The sequence below is a fragment of the Lepidothrix coronata genome, unplaced genomic scaffold (assembly GCF_001604755.1).
Source record: "Lepidothrix coronata isolate B3197 unplaced genomic scaffold, Lepidothrix_coronata-1.0 Scaffold80, whole genome shotgun sequence".
Lineage (NCBI taxonomy): Eukaryota > Metazoa > Chordata > Aves > Passeriformes > Pipridae > Lepidothrix > Lepidothrix coronata.
In genome coordinates, this window is record NW_016690260.1 from 1,341,358 (window position 1) to 1,358,211 (window position 16,854).

General features: G+C 35.8%; 1 protein-coding gene across 13 annotated transcripts in view; it reads left to right on the forward strand.

Moving 5' to 3' along the window:
- PARD3 (par-3 family cell polarity regulator) overlaps positions 1-16,854 on the forward strand; it is a 450,340-nt gene that overhangs the window by 287,390 nt on the left and 146,096 nt on the right. For 10 of the 13 annotated variants that reach the window (XM_017820200.1, XM_017820189.1, XM_017820193.1 and 7 more), the window contains 4 exons: positions 3,643-3,832; positions 8,601-8,752; positions 9,807-9,851; positions 16,122-16,349. In XM_017820200.1, coding sequence (XP_017675689.1) covers positions 3,643-3,832; positions 8,601-8,752; positions 9,807-9,851; positions 16,122-16,349 — 615 coding nt within the window. The remainder of the gene's footprint in view (positions 1-3,642; positions 3,833-8,600; positions 8,753-9,806; positions 9,852-16,121; positions 16,350-16,854) is intronic. The other 3 variants (XM_017820190.1, XM_017820195.1, XM_017820192.1) reach the window with 2 other exon arrangements.

Consider the following 16,854-nt stretch of genomic DNA (forward strand, 5'->3'; position numbering starts at 1 on the left):
CAATGTGATTTAAATTATGTAAAATAATGTTTGCTTACTGCAAAAAGACTACATGAATCTTTTAATGTTTCTGAAGATTCTCATGTTGATCTCCTTTTCTAGATGATTATTGCTATTATAGATTTTCTTATGCTTTTTCATTTTATAATATTTCTCTGAAAATTACTGATGGAGAAAAGATATAACTTTCTGTATTCAGGGAATAATATTTTTGAGTTTGATGAGGCTTTTTTATTTATACAAATTAGGTCTTTTAAGAATTAGACGGCTGTAATAAACTCATATGTTTGTTTATTTTAATATTTTCAGGTTGCATGCTGTTAGCACATTCAGAATAACAACTGTGTTATACTGGTTTGCTTGACTCTATAATTAAAAATTCAAGTCTCTTCTTTTGATACACCTTTCTTGTATATCATGCATTATGCTCATGAATTTTGCAATACACAAACACATAGCTCCTGTCTATAATAAATTATTCTTATACAACAAACAGCTTAGTACAAAGTCCTCTTTCATCTCTTTCTTCTAGTTGCTTATATTTTTTTTATGAACGCGGTGGGTTTTGTTGCTAACGGTGACTAAACAGAAGTTAGTTATCAGGGGGTGCACAGAATAACAATTGCTTGCACTGAATCTGCCTTTCATCCTGAAGGATCTCCCAGAAATTTGATGGTTCCTACACAACAGGAAATACTTTGTTCTCTACATAAATAATCGCTATCTTAAGGATAGAGTCAGGGGGAAGCACTACTGACAAAAATTTAGTTAGAGTGTGTGTGTCATTGAAATGAAAATAACCCTTTACAATTAGAATGTAATTCCTTGGCCAGGAATCTCATCAGAATGCGATGCTCAGATACAACAGTTGACAGATCCAAGGCCTGGATATAGTGGAAAAATTCTTGTCCTTAGACGTTCCCGAGGCATCTGTTGAACAATTGGTCTGAATCCCACAGTATAAAAACACTCATGAGATATTCATAAAGGAATACTGGGTTTTGAACATATAGTGAGACTGTTCAACAGATCTTGTAGACCATACTTTAAAAAGAAAGCAATAGCAAAACCACAGGGATCAAGCCAGATACAGTTCATGGCAATGCAGTGGCAGTATGGGAGCCAGGTTATCCCAGCAAACCTATTAGCTAAACTTCAGAGAATTTCAGGATTTGAAAGGACCCGGAGCAGTTTAGTTCCTCTTGAATAGGCCTGCTGTTCATATTATGTACTGTGTATGCTCAGGGTTTTTTGGAGTGCTTTATATTGGTTGTTTGATTCAGGTCCAGACTATCTTCTGGTCTATTATAGGTATGTAATAGGTTTGAAGTATTGCCGTTTGGCATATTTTAACTTCCAAGGTAAAAATCCATATGGACCTGGAGACCAGCCATTTGCTACTGGAGCTCTGAGACTTCTTTTTTTGCACAGGCAGATGGGAACCCTTCTTACCCCATAGTTTGGTGTGGTCTGCTATGCTTCTTTAGATTGGTAACTTGTTCAAGAAATTTGAACATCGTTGCCCTAAGATGAGACACACTTGAAAGGGAGAATGTTTTCCCTTGCTCAGTACACTGTCCAAAATACTTTATATTATTACAGATTACCTCACTGAAGTTGAATTAATATATGCAAAACTGGACTTGAAATGTATTCAGAGTCTAAATTTTATAGCACTTTTCTAGCCTGAGGAAAAATTATCATCTTGAAGAGGTTTGTAGACAGCTCGAGCAATGCCTTAGATTTGTAGATCAGTCAAATATACTGATGATTACTGGGTTTGAAGTTTCTTTGATGTTTCCTTGTAACATTTCTCACAACACTCGCAGAGTTAATTTTCCAAGGGCATTTTCTGTCCACTTCAGCTGAGTTCTCTACAAAGGATGTATTGAGTCCATTGCTGAGGTTTGTCTAACCATCTGCTGGAGGTGAAGCCTTTCACCTGTTTTTAGCTTCATGTGCAATGAAAAGCATAGGCACGTCAGATGGGTTTTCTCCTAAATTCCAAAGCAACTATTAAAATGTCAGTCTTCACCCTTGTCAGAAATAAAGAAGGATAGTAAAAAGTTAAAAATGTTACTGAATTACTGTAGCCTCTCAAATGGGAAGTTCAATCTGCCGAATGCCATAAGGTTATACCTTTTCACAATCAATTCTTTGGAGACGTTATTAACTACAGAGTTAACAGTCTTGTAGGTATTATGTTTGGAAAGAAGTACATTACCAGGCTAAACATTAACCTGTCCATCAAAGGAGCTATTACTGGGCAGAATCAGCTGTTATGCAAACTGCATACTTTTATTTCAGTTTGACAATGATGAGACGTTCACTGTGCAGTACCTTTTTCTTCCAGCCACTTCTTCAACCTTCTTTAATGATCTTTTTTGAAACAAATTTTCCCCTCTTTGGAAAACTGTGCAATATGTATTATCTAGTGCAGTGAGAATTTTAGTTAGCTCTTTAAACATAAAGTTTGGGTTTTTTCATTTGTTTTTTAATAATTGCATGCAAAGGTAGTGATGGTAACTGAAACCTTTCCAGAAAAGGGGAATAATTGTTTTCCCCTAATTCTATACAATTTTTCCATATCTATAGCAAAAGTAAAGGGTGGAAATAATTGATGTGTCCATAGAAGCAATTTAGGTTATGGAAATAGAAGTTTTTCAATATATTACTCTGGTGCATCATAGTTTTAGAATAATTTACAGTTTATTGTCAGATTAATGGTTTATTAAGCTAGTGTGTTTCTCCTCATGAGATGTGACAATTTTACTAATTGTTTTAGTAAGATTATATAATCTTTTAACTTCTACTCTCACAAACTAACCCAATGAAGTCTAACACTGAGCAAAGACTAACATAGAGTCTTTATTATGTCCCTTTCCTGTATGTGATGGTTCTAGTTTAAGCATTTTAGCAACAGTGTTAAAACTTATTTGAATTTGGTGGTAATAGAATTTGGTAATTTTTTTCAAAATTTTGTATGTGTTGACTTCCCAGCAGCAGTTGAACAGTTTCTAATTTCATGAGGGCAAGACCGACCAGGAGAAGTGATGAGCTTTGTTAATCCTTATTGAACTCATTCTTTGTTTCTACCAAACGATGTGATGCAAGAGGAACTGCTGTCTTCTGGGGAAATTGCTTTTCAGCAGTTCCTCAGGCAGGATCTGCGACAATAGACACAGACAGAAACATGGGAGGTTCCCTCTGAACATAAGGAAAAAATTTTTTGCTGTAAAGGGTGACCACACACTGGCACAGAGTAGCCTGGGAGGCGGTGGAGGAGAAGTATTCAAAAGCAATTTGATTGGGGTCCTGGGACACTGGCTGTAGGTGTCTCTGCTTGAGCAGGAAGGGTTGAACCAGATGAGAGGTCCCTTCCAAATTTCAACCCTTCTGTGACACTATAGTCTTCTTCCAGTAGGCCACAGATACAACTGGTGTGCATTACTTTCAGACCTCTGTATAGGAAGATAAGTATAAACTGAGACATAGTTAATTTTATTGTCTGCATTGTGTCACTCATTGGTTGCACTGCAGTTTGACATGACCTTTTATCAGCTGTGATTATATATTTTTCAAGGCATTCTCTGCACTCTCTGCCAATATTTAGTTTTGGGGTTTTTTCTCCTTTTTTCTCAGGTAAATATCAGCTGTCTCCAACAGTGAACATGCCTCAAGATGACACTGTCATTATTGAAGATGACAGGCTGTCGGTCCTTCCTCCTCATCTATCTGACCAGTCATCATCCAGCTCCCATGATGATGTTGGGTTTGGCACTGTTGATACTGGTGGATGGGCTAAAGCTGCAATTAATGAGTCAACAGACTGGTAAGAGCATGATTTGGTGGAAGGAAAAAAGAGACAGCTGTGATTGCACCCTTTCCTTTAGTTACATTTTTGGTTATTGCTAATATTAGGTTTTTTTCCTCACATTTGAATTTTACTATTTTCAAACTGGTAATTGTCCCTGCTTCAGGAAGGAAGTCTTCACAAATACTTCTGGTTGCAGTGTTGTGCTGTGTTAAAGCATATTTGTGGAAATGTTACTAAGACAAAATCAGTATATAGCTGTGTTAATTTGACAATTTAATATTGATTTAATTGCCAACTGAGCTAGCTTTTGTAAAAGAAACTTTGCAAAATTTAAACAATTGAGTTTAAACCTCACTGTAAATATTTCTAAGTCTATAAAACAAAAATTTTATTTTTACATTGCATTATATCTCTAAGGGCTTTTCAATACTTCTGCATACTTCATTGCTTTTCCTAATAATGTACAGTACTTTTAAAACCTGCTTAGAGGTCAAAGCAGGTCTTTGTTTTGCTTTAGTGTTAATGCTTGTGTAAAAAGAACTACTTTTCTTCCTTGTGTGTGAAGAAATACTAGTCATATTGTTATATGATTTGCAAAGACTCTACTGTAGTAGCTCTACATTTAAATATTTGGAAAGTAGTAGCTGCACATTTAAAACTGTGGATAGTAACTTTATATGTTTAATCCATAATAAAAATAATTTTGGTGAATCTTAGGTTAACTCTTCCATTACATTAATATATTTTAATAAAAGAGTCTTAATGAGAAATGCAATGAGCTCCATTATTTACTTGCTTAGGTTTCTGGCAAAGAAATACTGTTTATTGGTTAGTTAGTACAATTAATACAGATCTAAGATTTAATTTACAAGTCCTGTAATTATCTATATTAATAGCAAAATAAAAGCCCACCCCTGTACACTGCCACTTCTTGAAGCTAGATAATTACCACGAATGGTGTGAAGTATATGAATTTTCTTATTTTTCTTGTCTCTTGAGCCTGTTATGAGTATGTCAGCAATATCTTAATAAAACAGCAATAGCACCTGCCAGCTGATATGCACCTGTCAGCTGCTTCTTTACTTTATACTAGTTTATTTCATCTTATATCCAGGAATTGAGTTCCATGTTTTAAGCACTGTTTTAATAATTGCATAAAAAGGTAATTCTTTCATCCTCATTTGCCTTTTTTTTTTTAATGTTGCAGTTTTTCTCGTGGACAAGTCATACCTGTAATTTGGGCCCATGAAAAGTCCATTTGTCTTTTGCAAAACCTTTTAGAGCTGAGAATCTGAGACATTTAAATAGAATAGTACCGAAGCTTGCACGTAATAGCTTATTGCTGAGGGTGGGTTTTTTAGCCAAATATGAGCAAAAACCTATAACATAAAGTAAAAGCCCATTTGAAACATGCAGATGCTTTTATATTGATTTCTGCAGTGTGTCTTGCTCTTCATATACTTCTTTGTAAATGAAAGTAACAGTAAAGAAAATAGGGATTAGATATTGGGGAATTGATCATGCTCAAAAAACTTAAGCATGTTTATGAGAAACTGTAAAGGTCTTCAGATGCAATGACACTTAAAAGAGTAGATCAGTGCCATACTTAACTATCTAATGTATTCTATCTGTAAAAAAAAAGTAAATAGCACTAGAATTAGAGTGTTGCATTAATTTCCTGTTGCTAATGGATGAAGGAAGACTTGTAAAATGAAGGTGCATTGTATGATTTTGCTGGAAGGCACAAAGGGTAAAACTAAGAATATGGATGAAGGGTTATCCAAACAAGAATGGCAGCTGTTCTGAATCACAGAAGAAAATGTAAGCTTTTCCAGCCTCACAATATCTCCCTAATCCTTGATGAAAATGTTATGAAAACAAAGGGGCAATAAGACAGGATTAATAAGTGGAATTTTAATAACATTGAGGGTCAGAAGACGGTTACATTCTTTTAAGGATCAGCTGTCATTCCAGAAATCTTATTTGTTAAGTGTGCTAGAATATAGTAAATTGCATTTGGCATTGCTTAATGACTTGCACTAAATTCACCTTCTGTCTTTTATTGATGTAGTTGAAAAATATTAAAATGAGGCATTTTAGGGGCATTAGTTCCTCCTCTGTGCTCATTGGCTTTTGCAGTTGTGACTCTTCATGGGGACTTTTGAATACTTTTAGACAATATACATGCATTCAGACTCCTATGATCTACTTCTTCCTTAATTACTAAAACATGCTTATGGGTCATTAATAATAGAAGTAAAACAGGACATGAAAATTGATAACTCTGCATAGGGCTCAGATGAAGGTGCTAAGTAGCACCTTTAGTGTGCAGGATACTATGTAAACATGGAATAATAATTCCCCTAGTAAGTGTGTGTGGAAGGGGAGGTATGAGAAGGGCAAATCAAGGAAGCAGAAAGTCCCTAAAGGTGGTGTCAGTGGCAATGCTGGAATCCAGTCTCCCACATTCCCAGTCACTGATGCTGTGTCCAGGCCCACTGCTCTCTCAGGGATCTGTGGTGTCCTTTTCAAGTTATATTTGACTTTGGAGTTTTAGTCTGTTCTTAGGACTTCAAGTTCAATATATATGTGTGTGGTGTGTTTACATGGAAATGATATTCAGCTCTATTAGAAGCTTTATACAGGTGGATCAAAGCAAGCTCATATGAAAAATAGAAGCATACAGCCAAGAGAAATAGTTTTAGAAATTCATCCTTTTTGAAGAAAGTGTCACAGATACATTTTGTTTGGCTAGATGAAGCTGGTCATCTTTAACAAACGTGAACTCTTCTAATTCTCACATAGTAAAACCACATTTTTCTGGCCTTCAGAGACAGGGCTGAGTAGCAGTGAGCCAGAAACTTCTGTGTGGCCTTGGGAAAGTCAATTATAATCTGATTATGAAAGGTGTTGAAACCCTGTGAGTTCAGTTTGAGTCACTTTGGAGGACATTTCAGACTTAGGTTGTTCTTATTCAGCTATGTGTTGCATTGCTGTAAATGCTAGAATAGTATATTGGCCTTGACAATTTTATCTTTCTATGATGTGGAGATAATTTTTTCCCTATTTTGTGGGAGTGAATGTGAAGACTAAATAGTTATTTTTGAGTTTGGTCTCTGATTCATCAAAGCTTTTAAGCATATGCTTCAAAATGTTGCTAAATTGCGCAGACATCTCTGAAATAGTTGCAGTAATTAAATGTAAAACATTATGAGCCTGAGCCAGAAACATTAAAGTCAAAAGGCACTTGACATTGGCTTTATTCATATAAGCTCTGATCCTGCTCACACTGAAGTATTATGTGCTTGTCACATGCACATATATTATTATTTGTAAATCTGCCATTACTAGACTGAATTTCTTCTCAGCTGCCTGGTAATGTGGATAGTGATTTTTGTCCTTTATTGTACTTCATGCCTTTGGACACTTTTCCTTACCTCTATTTACTGTTGTACCTAATACCCAGGTGTTTCTTGATCAAAGATGCTTTTGTAAATTATAGTACAAAAACATGCACATGTTACAGAATTTAAAACTATAAGTTAGTTTCTGCAGAAATTCACTATTTGCCTGTTTCTCACTAAGAATGAGATGTATATTATACTTACCCCTTACAGTAAAAAATGTATGCTGCCAAACAGTACGATGTGTGTACACAATATTTTGAATGGCATTTAGAGATCTGCTTAGAGATCTCAGTGACAAAATGCTTAGCTTTTTTGTATCTTAAAGTACAACAACAATCAAAGGGGGGATTTTGAGGGATCATTTTCTTATAGGATAGATAACAATGGTGCAAAATACTCATTTTTCAGTATTTTATGCTTTTGATTACTTTTTGTGCCAGCTGAAGTAGAAATTTAAATGCTCTCCCCTTTTCCAGGAGTCAGAAGATCTTTGTGTGTTTTCTTTCCTACTGTTTATTGACAATAAGCAATCTTGCTTTTTTTTTTTTTTAAATTGTTCTTAACATGTGCTGTGGCCATGGTGACAAATTGCAAGCCTAAGGTTTAGCTTGCATACCAAATTTTGCTTGCATTCATGATTCTGCCAGTGTTTGACCAACGTTAATAAATCTACCTTTGGCGTGCTTCTGATGAAGCTCACTGAAGACCTGACTCACTCAGCCACGGTCACACCTTCAGAAGAACCCAAAACTCAGAACAGTTGCCCTCATTTCTGATTTAATAGTGGATCCATTGTGGTGAACACTTTTTCTATAGGGAAGCAATGAGTAAATATATGGTTGTCTGTCATAGCCAGGTTAAAAGCAAGAGGAACTGTGAAAAATTTACAAGCAATTTCACATATGGAGAGAAATTTTAATGCAGAGTCTTTAAATGAAGAAGTTTAAACCTTTGTGGGCTTCAGGCAGGACAGATTCTATTTATGCTTTACTGAAAATATTTTTTGAGAAGAAAAATCTCATAATTTTCTATCAATAGAATATATTTGTTTCTCAGGAATCAAAAGGAACTGTTTTATTCTCCCTTAAATTATTCCTATGTTGGGCTTTATGTTCTGATAGTATATGTATAGTGCACCAGATATGTATATCTTTCATTAAGCTCTTAAGTGAAATTCTTGATACTTTTTAACTAGAATTGCTTGATGAAGTAAAACAAATCCATCGTGTGTGTAACTGAATACTTGCAGTGGTTTATTTAAAACTGTACACTTTTTCATTGGTAGAAGTCACGTGCTAAATAAATGCTTTTCTCTGAAGAGTGAAAGGTTGCGTGATCTTGATAAATGTTCGCATGATTTTTTTCCCTTCCTACAGCACTCTTAGTCCAGATGTTGATCCAGTGCTTGCCTTCCAGCGAGAGGGTTTTGGACGCCAGAGCATGTCAGAAAAGCGTACAAAGCAATTTTCAGATGCCAGTCAGTTGGAGTTTGTTAAAACACGAAAATCCAAAAGCATGGATCTAGGTAGTGAGTGATATTTTTTCAATTTTTTTTTATTTGAACCTGATTTTCATGTTGTAAGTATATAGATTTTGTAATTCCAAACACATTGTGTGTATGCAGTACTACTGCACATAATGTCTACTTGTGGGAAGAAAAATGCTAACTTAAATGCCTAAGTGACCTGTGTATTGTTTGTTGTTTGTAAGTGTCCATGCATTCGAATGTTGTAGCCTTCTGGATATATGGTTATACATAAACATAATAAACAGTATTTATTAAAATGGAGGTGAAAAGTGCATTTTACCGATCCATTTAGAATAAGTGGGTAAAACTGTACCTCACTGTTGTTCTGTGTAGCCAGGTTTATTCTCAGTTCATTGTTATAATGCAGTTAGCTTTAAAGGTCCTTCAGACTCTCTCATTTTTAGATGAATTCAGAATTAGAAAATGGAGCAAGTCTGACATCTATTAGAGATCCAAGTTTTAATATTTGTATCAGAAGCCCTATAAAGTAGCCACAGCTAAGACAGGCAATCAGCTAATCATTTTAACTCATAAACCAACTGAGAATAAGTAATTGCTAATGAGCCCATCTATTTTTCTGCTATTGAATTTAGATTCTGATTTGTGGACTCTGGTAACTTTAAACAGTGAGTTTTGATTGTTTAAACACACAAAATTCTCTACTTAGAATAATAAGATATAATGCAATTATAATGCAATTCACTACTTTACAATAGTTGTGAATGTCTTACCTACAATCCTTAATTCACCAACTTCCTCAGGGTACAGTAAGGTTGGTGGTATTACTTGTCTTGACTAGTTGCGATGTGCTAACGTGTAAATAACATATTGTACCTGCCTGTGATGTGAACATGACTGACATTGCATGAAGGTTACTAGTTTGCTGCCATTTCTGCCCAGAATGTTTGCTTACTGTTGCAGTTTATTTGCATGAAGTGTGACATTTCTAAGGTCCCCTAACTTGAAAAAGAAAAGGCAAAACAGGAGGAATGTTGGATGCATGTGGGGCATGGGCACTAACTGGGCTAACCGTTATGCATTTACCTTTTAACAGTAGCTGACGAGACTAAGCTCAGTACAATGGATGACCAGAAAACAGGTAAGAATTGACAGTAAGGCTGTTGCTATAGAAACCTTGGTCAAAGCAGCTTACCACAATTACAGAACTGCCAGTCAAATTGCATGAAAACATGAATATTCCAGTACTTGCATGGCTGCTTTCTATTGTTGTGAATAATCAAGTTGTAGAGAAAAAGAAAATTTTCTATAGAGACAAGTATCTAGGGTATTATATTCAACCAGGTCATGCATGTGACTGTAGGCAGACACCTGTTTCTACACTTTGAACTCATAAATATTTGGAGTTGTTGAAAGTTTTTTGTCCTTTCAAAAAAAATCTTGGAAAACCTCCTCCTAGCTTCAAACTGAAATGCATGGAATAGATGATTTGGAAGAGTCGAGTGTTTGGCTATTACAGTGCTAACACAGTGCTTGAAAACAATTATTTTAATTAGAAAACTGCTGCCTTGGCCTTAAGTGGTCATCAGATACATGTTGTGTGCTGAGTTGAAGATTATTTGTGCAAGTTGATTTGCTTTTGGAGCTGAAATCTGAGCCTTGTAAAAGAACAAAAGAATATGTAAATAGAATCTTTTCCGTATACCATTCATTGTAATGTTTCTCAAAATGATAATGAGAAATAGCTTTCAAGGCATATTTTTTATTAGTAATTAAAATAATGCACCAACTGCAATTATGAACCTTTATGATTTATTAATATAAGTTAGCTTTTGACCTATGGAATGCTATTTTAATTAGGCTAGATCCAGAGGACACCATAACATTACTTAGCTCTAATTAGGAACAATTCACCTTTTTAACCTGAAAATATTATTTATTTTAGCATGATTTAAGGAGTAGTGCATTCCATACAGAATTTACAATTACTAATTCACAACTGCTTCTCTGTTTAACCAGACTTTATAACATGAGTAGGAATACTGAAAAGCTATAAGTAATCAAGTGATAAAATTATAATTTTTATTTGATCAGCTAAGTCTTCTGACTCTTAAAATGTTGAAGAATATGGCCACAGACTTGCAGCTTTACAAATTAAGAATGAGTACACAAAATTAAAATGTATGAATGTTTTGAAGTATTAAAGCCATCAGAGTGTGAATGTATGAATTGTATTAATGGTTGTGGTAATAATCAGTGCTTAGGAACTGCCTTCACCCCTGAGCATTATTCACATAGAAAGGAGTTAAAGATCAAACTCATAATTATTATAAATTATTTTTAATTTTCTTATTAACCTGCCTCTTTGAATGTGATGTGATTAGAATGGTATAAAACCTGTGTGTTTTAGTAAAATATGATGCCTAGGTTTTAAAAGTGCACAGTGGTTTTGGTGGTATCAAATAGAGGGTGGTATGAATTGAGCGTAGTTTTTCTCTACATGTAACACCTGGATTAAATTCCAAAAAGGAAAAAAGTTGGACAACACGGGTGAAAGAGCATGACCATACCATCTGGACTTGGCAGTTACATATTTTTGCATAGAAAGTTCAGTGGCTGGAAAAAAGGAAAAACACCTTTCACTGTACTTTTATTTTATTTATCTTGCGTGCTTTTAACCAGGTTTTGTATATAAACACTGGATTTCTCCCATTACTGAAGATGGATGTGGCTGTTAAACAAACCACTTACTGTAGTTTGGCTTAAAAATTGTCTGGTTCTAGGGAAAAAAATGCTTCAAATGTGTGGTGAACTATGCTTTAATGAACTCTAGAAGCCAGAAAACTTCAACATATATTTACTTTAGAAAAGATAAAAACAAACTCTGTTACTGTCACAGTTGGACTTAATAGTATTGGCTGAAAAGGAGAGCATGGAACTCACCAGCCCTAGTTACTGTAATAGTTTTTTAATTATTTTTCTTTCTATAGTTCATTTGAATTACCTAATCCTTGCAGTGTTTACAGTTCATCCTAGAGGTTAGAAGTATATTCAGTAGCAATTGAGCATGGCTCATTTATAGAGTCCCAAGCATACTATAGCTCTGGGTGGTTATTCGTCCATGTACACATTATGAAAATGAAAAAAAAAAAAAGAAAAAAAAGTCAGAGAACATTTATTTAAATTATTTATTTATTATTTCACACAGTGCTTTTTAAGTAAACTGTTTTATTAAATGGAACCAAAACTAAACTGTTTTTAATGCAGATTCTTGCTTTATTCCTCCCCTGCTCTCCCCAGATGAAGTGTTACTCTCTTAGTGTCTGAATTGAACTAGAAATGGAAGAATTTATCAAATGTAATGGAGCAGATGTTAGTAAGTAAATAGACTGACTGCTAATGTCCTTCAAGAAAGTGTTTAGAAAGTAGACTTCATGCCTTTGGAAAACTGGCTAAATCAAATCCAGAGAAGATTTTGGCATTAGTTGCAGGTAGCATTTACTTGATAGTTCATAAAAATAATGTTTCAGAAAGGAAACAAATTGTCATTTTAAATGACTTAAAAGAATGTGCTGATGAAAAATTTACCTTATTGGCAAAAATTATTCACTGGAGGAAACATCATATAGCCTTTGACACCACGAGTTTTGCCTTTGCAAATGGCCCAAGCGGATTTGTGTCACTGTATAAATAATTCACATAAGGTGAGATAAGTGGAGGCACAATGAGTCATTAAACAGCATCAGTGCAAGGGAGAGGCAAAGGACTTGGAGTGGGAAGCATCACATAGGCTCCATGTGATGTCTGTGTGTTAAATGTCTCATTGGAACTGTAGGTGCTGTGAAGTTACGTGTGACGGCTGACACACACAGCCATGCATGAGCAGGGGATGGGTGGCTGCATGGCCAGGAGGACAAGGCTTGGCCCTTGTCCCCCAGCTGGGGACATAGGGAGTGGAGATGCATGTGTGATGGGCAGGGGCTGTGCTTGGCAGAATGGTGTGAGCATGTACGAAGCCCTTAAGAGATGGATGGGGTGTGTAGAGCAGAACCGTACGGCCGAGCGTGTGAGGAGAGTACGCACGCGGTGGCAGGATGGCTCCTGTGCTACAGAGGGATGAAGCTACCTCAAAGGATATTTGTTAAGAAAATCATTGGAAAGGGAAATTTTGATAAAATTCAAATTTTAAAAATGATAAAAGGATCCCTTTCATCCTCAGTCATATAAATATGCTTTAGGTAGATGTGTCTTTTCCGCTCGTTTTTTTCCTACTTTAAATTCTGGTGTCAAAATAGAAGTAGAAGTCATTCTCAGCAGATAACATTTCTGATGATTACCACCAGTGCTGTAAAGGCTGGAAGAAAATGCTGACATTTTTGTATTTAGAAAACAAGGTTTTGATGTGACTCATAAATTTTAAACAGAATCCATTTTAAAGAAAGTTTGCTTTTTCTTACCAGATTATCAGTAAACAACTCACTTTCTGGCTGGCACATTCTAGTAATAAATTCTTCACTCAATTTACAGGGAAACAACTATATGTTTTGAAAATAGTAGACTTGCTATGAAGTAGCCATAGAAGATATTAAAATATACATAGCTTTATGATCACAGTGCTTAAATTGCTTGTGAAAGGAGATTTCCCCTTTTCAGATTCCTCAACCTGTTCACGTTTGTGTTCATGGCCACCCAAGTTCAATAATTATTCTTATCATTTCTGTAATCCATTATTAGTTTTACAGTACTCAACATTAGCTCATATCCAATCTAGCTTTTCCTTTGGGAAAGCACAACTTACATACATATGGTTCTCACAAAGATCTGTATTGGGTGTCAGTAAATGGAATTTTTCTTAATGTCCTTTATGAACATAAATGGGCACATAAATACCTTCTTTATAATTACTGTTTAGAAAAAAAACCACTCGGTAATTAGAAAAAAAATATATGATAATTTCATTTGGAAGGTTGCAAAGCAGAATGTGAAATAAGGAAGTTTACAGTAAGTTGCCATGTAAGAGGACACTCTTTCCTTTTGTATATGAAATAGGATCTGTCAAACAGCTGGTTTATGATATATATGATTGTCCTGTTTCCTCTTTTTTCCTTCAAAATGTTGCATCCATTTTTTTTCTGTCTCATGAACTGTTTTAAAAAAAATACAGTCTTGAAAAGTAAAAAGCAAAATAAAGTCTCACTTCTTGTGTACTGCACTTCTCGTGTAGTGGAAGAATAGCAGGATTTGGCATAAACTAGAAAGTGAACAGTTTTATAGGGAACTGTCTTAATTGGAGTTCTTTTAATTGGTAGAGAATGTTATGTGAAATGCTTCCCCTAGACTTCAGCCCATGTTCAGAAGTTTGGTGACCCTGGACTGCAGGTTGTTAGCACAGCTGGGAAGCCACCAACCCTCCCTGATCCCAGCTGGCCATTGCACTCTGGCCCCAACCATCCTCATGGCCCTCAGCCCTCCAACACTTACAGGCTGTGAGTGAATGGGTGGCTTCTTCTAGGAGATGTGAGTTCATAAAGAGAAAAGTTCTCATTTGTTGAGGTGTGTTTACTTTTGGCCAAGGGTCCAAGCAGCAAGTCTATGGACTGCTGGGGGAATCAAACTGCAGGAGTTGTGTAGACCTGTGAGAGAGGATTTTTAGTTTGTTTCTGTTTACAAGTTCATCTCATAAGTAGGTCAGCTGAAGGGGAATACTTTGATAGCTGCTGTTTTAATTTATTTGCTCTGAGGAATTTCAGTTTAATGTAATTTCTCAGACTTTTCATAGCTGAATAGAAAATGAAGGCATTTGCTGTTTTGCTCCATCTCGTACCAAGTTAACAAATTACATGGAGAAGACTTGTCATGCTGCTATTCTGCATCCTTTCTGTGGGGCCAGTAACCCTCTTCTTCCCCAACCAATACTGAATAGTTTTAGTAGTGTAGTAGCAGTTTTCCCCATTTTAAGGTAACTTCACATACCCTTCATAAGAGCAGTGACTGGTACTGCCCCTCTTCTCTCTCCTAATATCTACCAGAATAGGGATCAACTTCAGAACTTTATATTATTCTGAGATAAATACTTAAAGAAAAGTTTTCCTTTATTACGCTTTTATTCACCGTGCTTTAAGACCATGCTTACTAATATACTGTTCATAGGTTTGGTGTATCTGAGGGTTCAGGTCTTAGCCCTGTCTCTCATTGGTGGCTGGCTGTGAAATTTATCTTTCTGTGCCTCTCTCAGATAAGGATACTGATTTCAACTGAGTAACAGCCCACCACGTTGACTGCTGTGGTGCCACAACATTTATCTGTTCTGCTCCCTCGGGGTAGAGAGGGCTCTGGTCTCATAATTTCAGGAAATGTAGCCATGGTGATGTTGTACCACCTCATCTTGCTCTCCAGTCCCAAGTCCTATGCAAAATCTGGCCAAGACTGTACTGCCCTTTTGAATAAAATCACTTTAAATAAATGCGGTGATTTTTTACCCCCCTTGAAATATTTCTCCCAGTTTAAACTTTAATATGAGATCTAATTTGTGCAATTGTCAGGTGATTTGCACTGTGAGAGTGTATCTAAGAACAGAGGCTATACATTTAGTCCACAAACCTGAGAAGAAAAATCCAGATAGAGAAAAGCTTTTGCAGAATACTGCCTGGGGTTTTCTCTGGACATGCTGCAGCAATAAGAGCTGCCCTCAGCCCCAGCTGTAATGCTGCCCAAACTTCAACATGGTGACTGCCAGGAGCGTGTTTCTTTTCCAGGCGGATAACTGGTATTGCTTGTCCAATTGGGTCCTTTCCACAGATTATTTTAAGCAATTTCACAAAATCTGAGCAAGTCAACTGATATTTCTTAGAAACATTTAATTATGAAATTGTTAGCAATTTGATGCAAGTCTTTAAAACTCAAACAAACAGTGTGTTCTTTGACGCCAGAAGTCAGGCTACTTTGCAAGACTCTCACTCTAAACACAGTAGGATTCATGCCCATAATCAGCTCTCTGTTCATCAGTTGCTAGTACAGATGAAATTTTCTGCTCAAACAAAAAATAATTAATAGTTTTGTTTAATTCCATTAGATATGCATCTCTGTTGCTTTTATGAGCTATGTTTTTAAAGCCCCATGGTTTCTTTATAATTTAAATTGTTTAAAATAATAGTAATGGATGTTGGTCTCTCTTCACTGATTTGAAAAGCCAGACTTTGCTAATGTTGTCTGTTTCGTTGACTGTGACTTGACATACTCATTCGCTTCTGAGACCAACAAATCTGTGGAGAATTCCCTACAGATTATTGAGAGACGATGTGAATAATGTTAAGTGTGTCCCCAAAGACTTTCAGGATGGATATGCATAATCAAGCATGCAGTTCTCAATACTAATTCTAATTACATTTTTTCCCCCCCTTAAATCACTAAGGTTCCCCAACCAGAGATGTGGGGCCTTCATTAGGTCTGAAGAAATCCAGCTCATTAGAAAGCCTGCAGACAGCCGTTGCTGAGGTGACTCTGAATGGTGACATTCCCTTCCACCGTCCGCGCCCGCGAATTATCCGAGGACGAGGCTGCAACGAAAGCTTCAGAGCTGCCATAGACAAATCCTATGATAAACCTGTAGCAGATGATGATGATGAAGGCATGGAAACTTGTAAGTAAACTATTCTGCATAACGAATGTTAACAACATAGGTTGATTTCTTCAGAGTGACTAAAGTAGTAGAAGATAATTTTAGTATTTTAAAAGAATAGAACTAACTTCATCAATTTTTTTTTTAGGCTTTTTCCTGTCATTTACATTAACAGATCACAAAATTCTGTAGCTTTCTTCCTTTCTAAAATGCGAAAATAAGACTATTGGTTGAGTGTTTGCTTAAATTACGATGAAAATTTTCTGTAAGACAGCTAATTAATGTACTAATATAAATTAGAAAAAAATTTAGGGAAAAAGACAAATAAACTCACTAAATTTATGTTACAAAAATATATGTGTATAACTTTGAAAAGTACATTTGTAGTGTTGGGGGGGGGAATAAAAAGAAATCACTGTCCTTTAATTAGGGTGAGTAAGGCTGGCAGATCTAATAAAATATAAAGTTAATGATCAGCTATTACCCACCCTAATGGGCATTCATTTACATTTTCAGTTCTTTAACC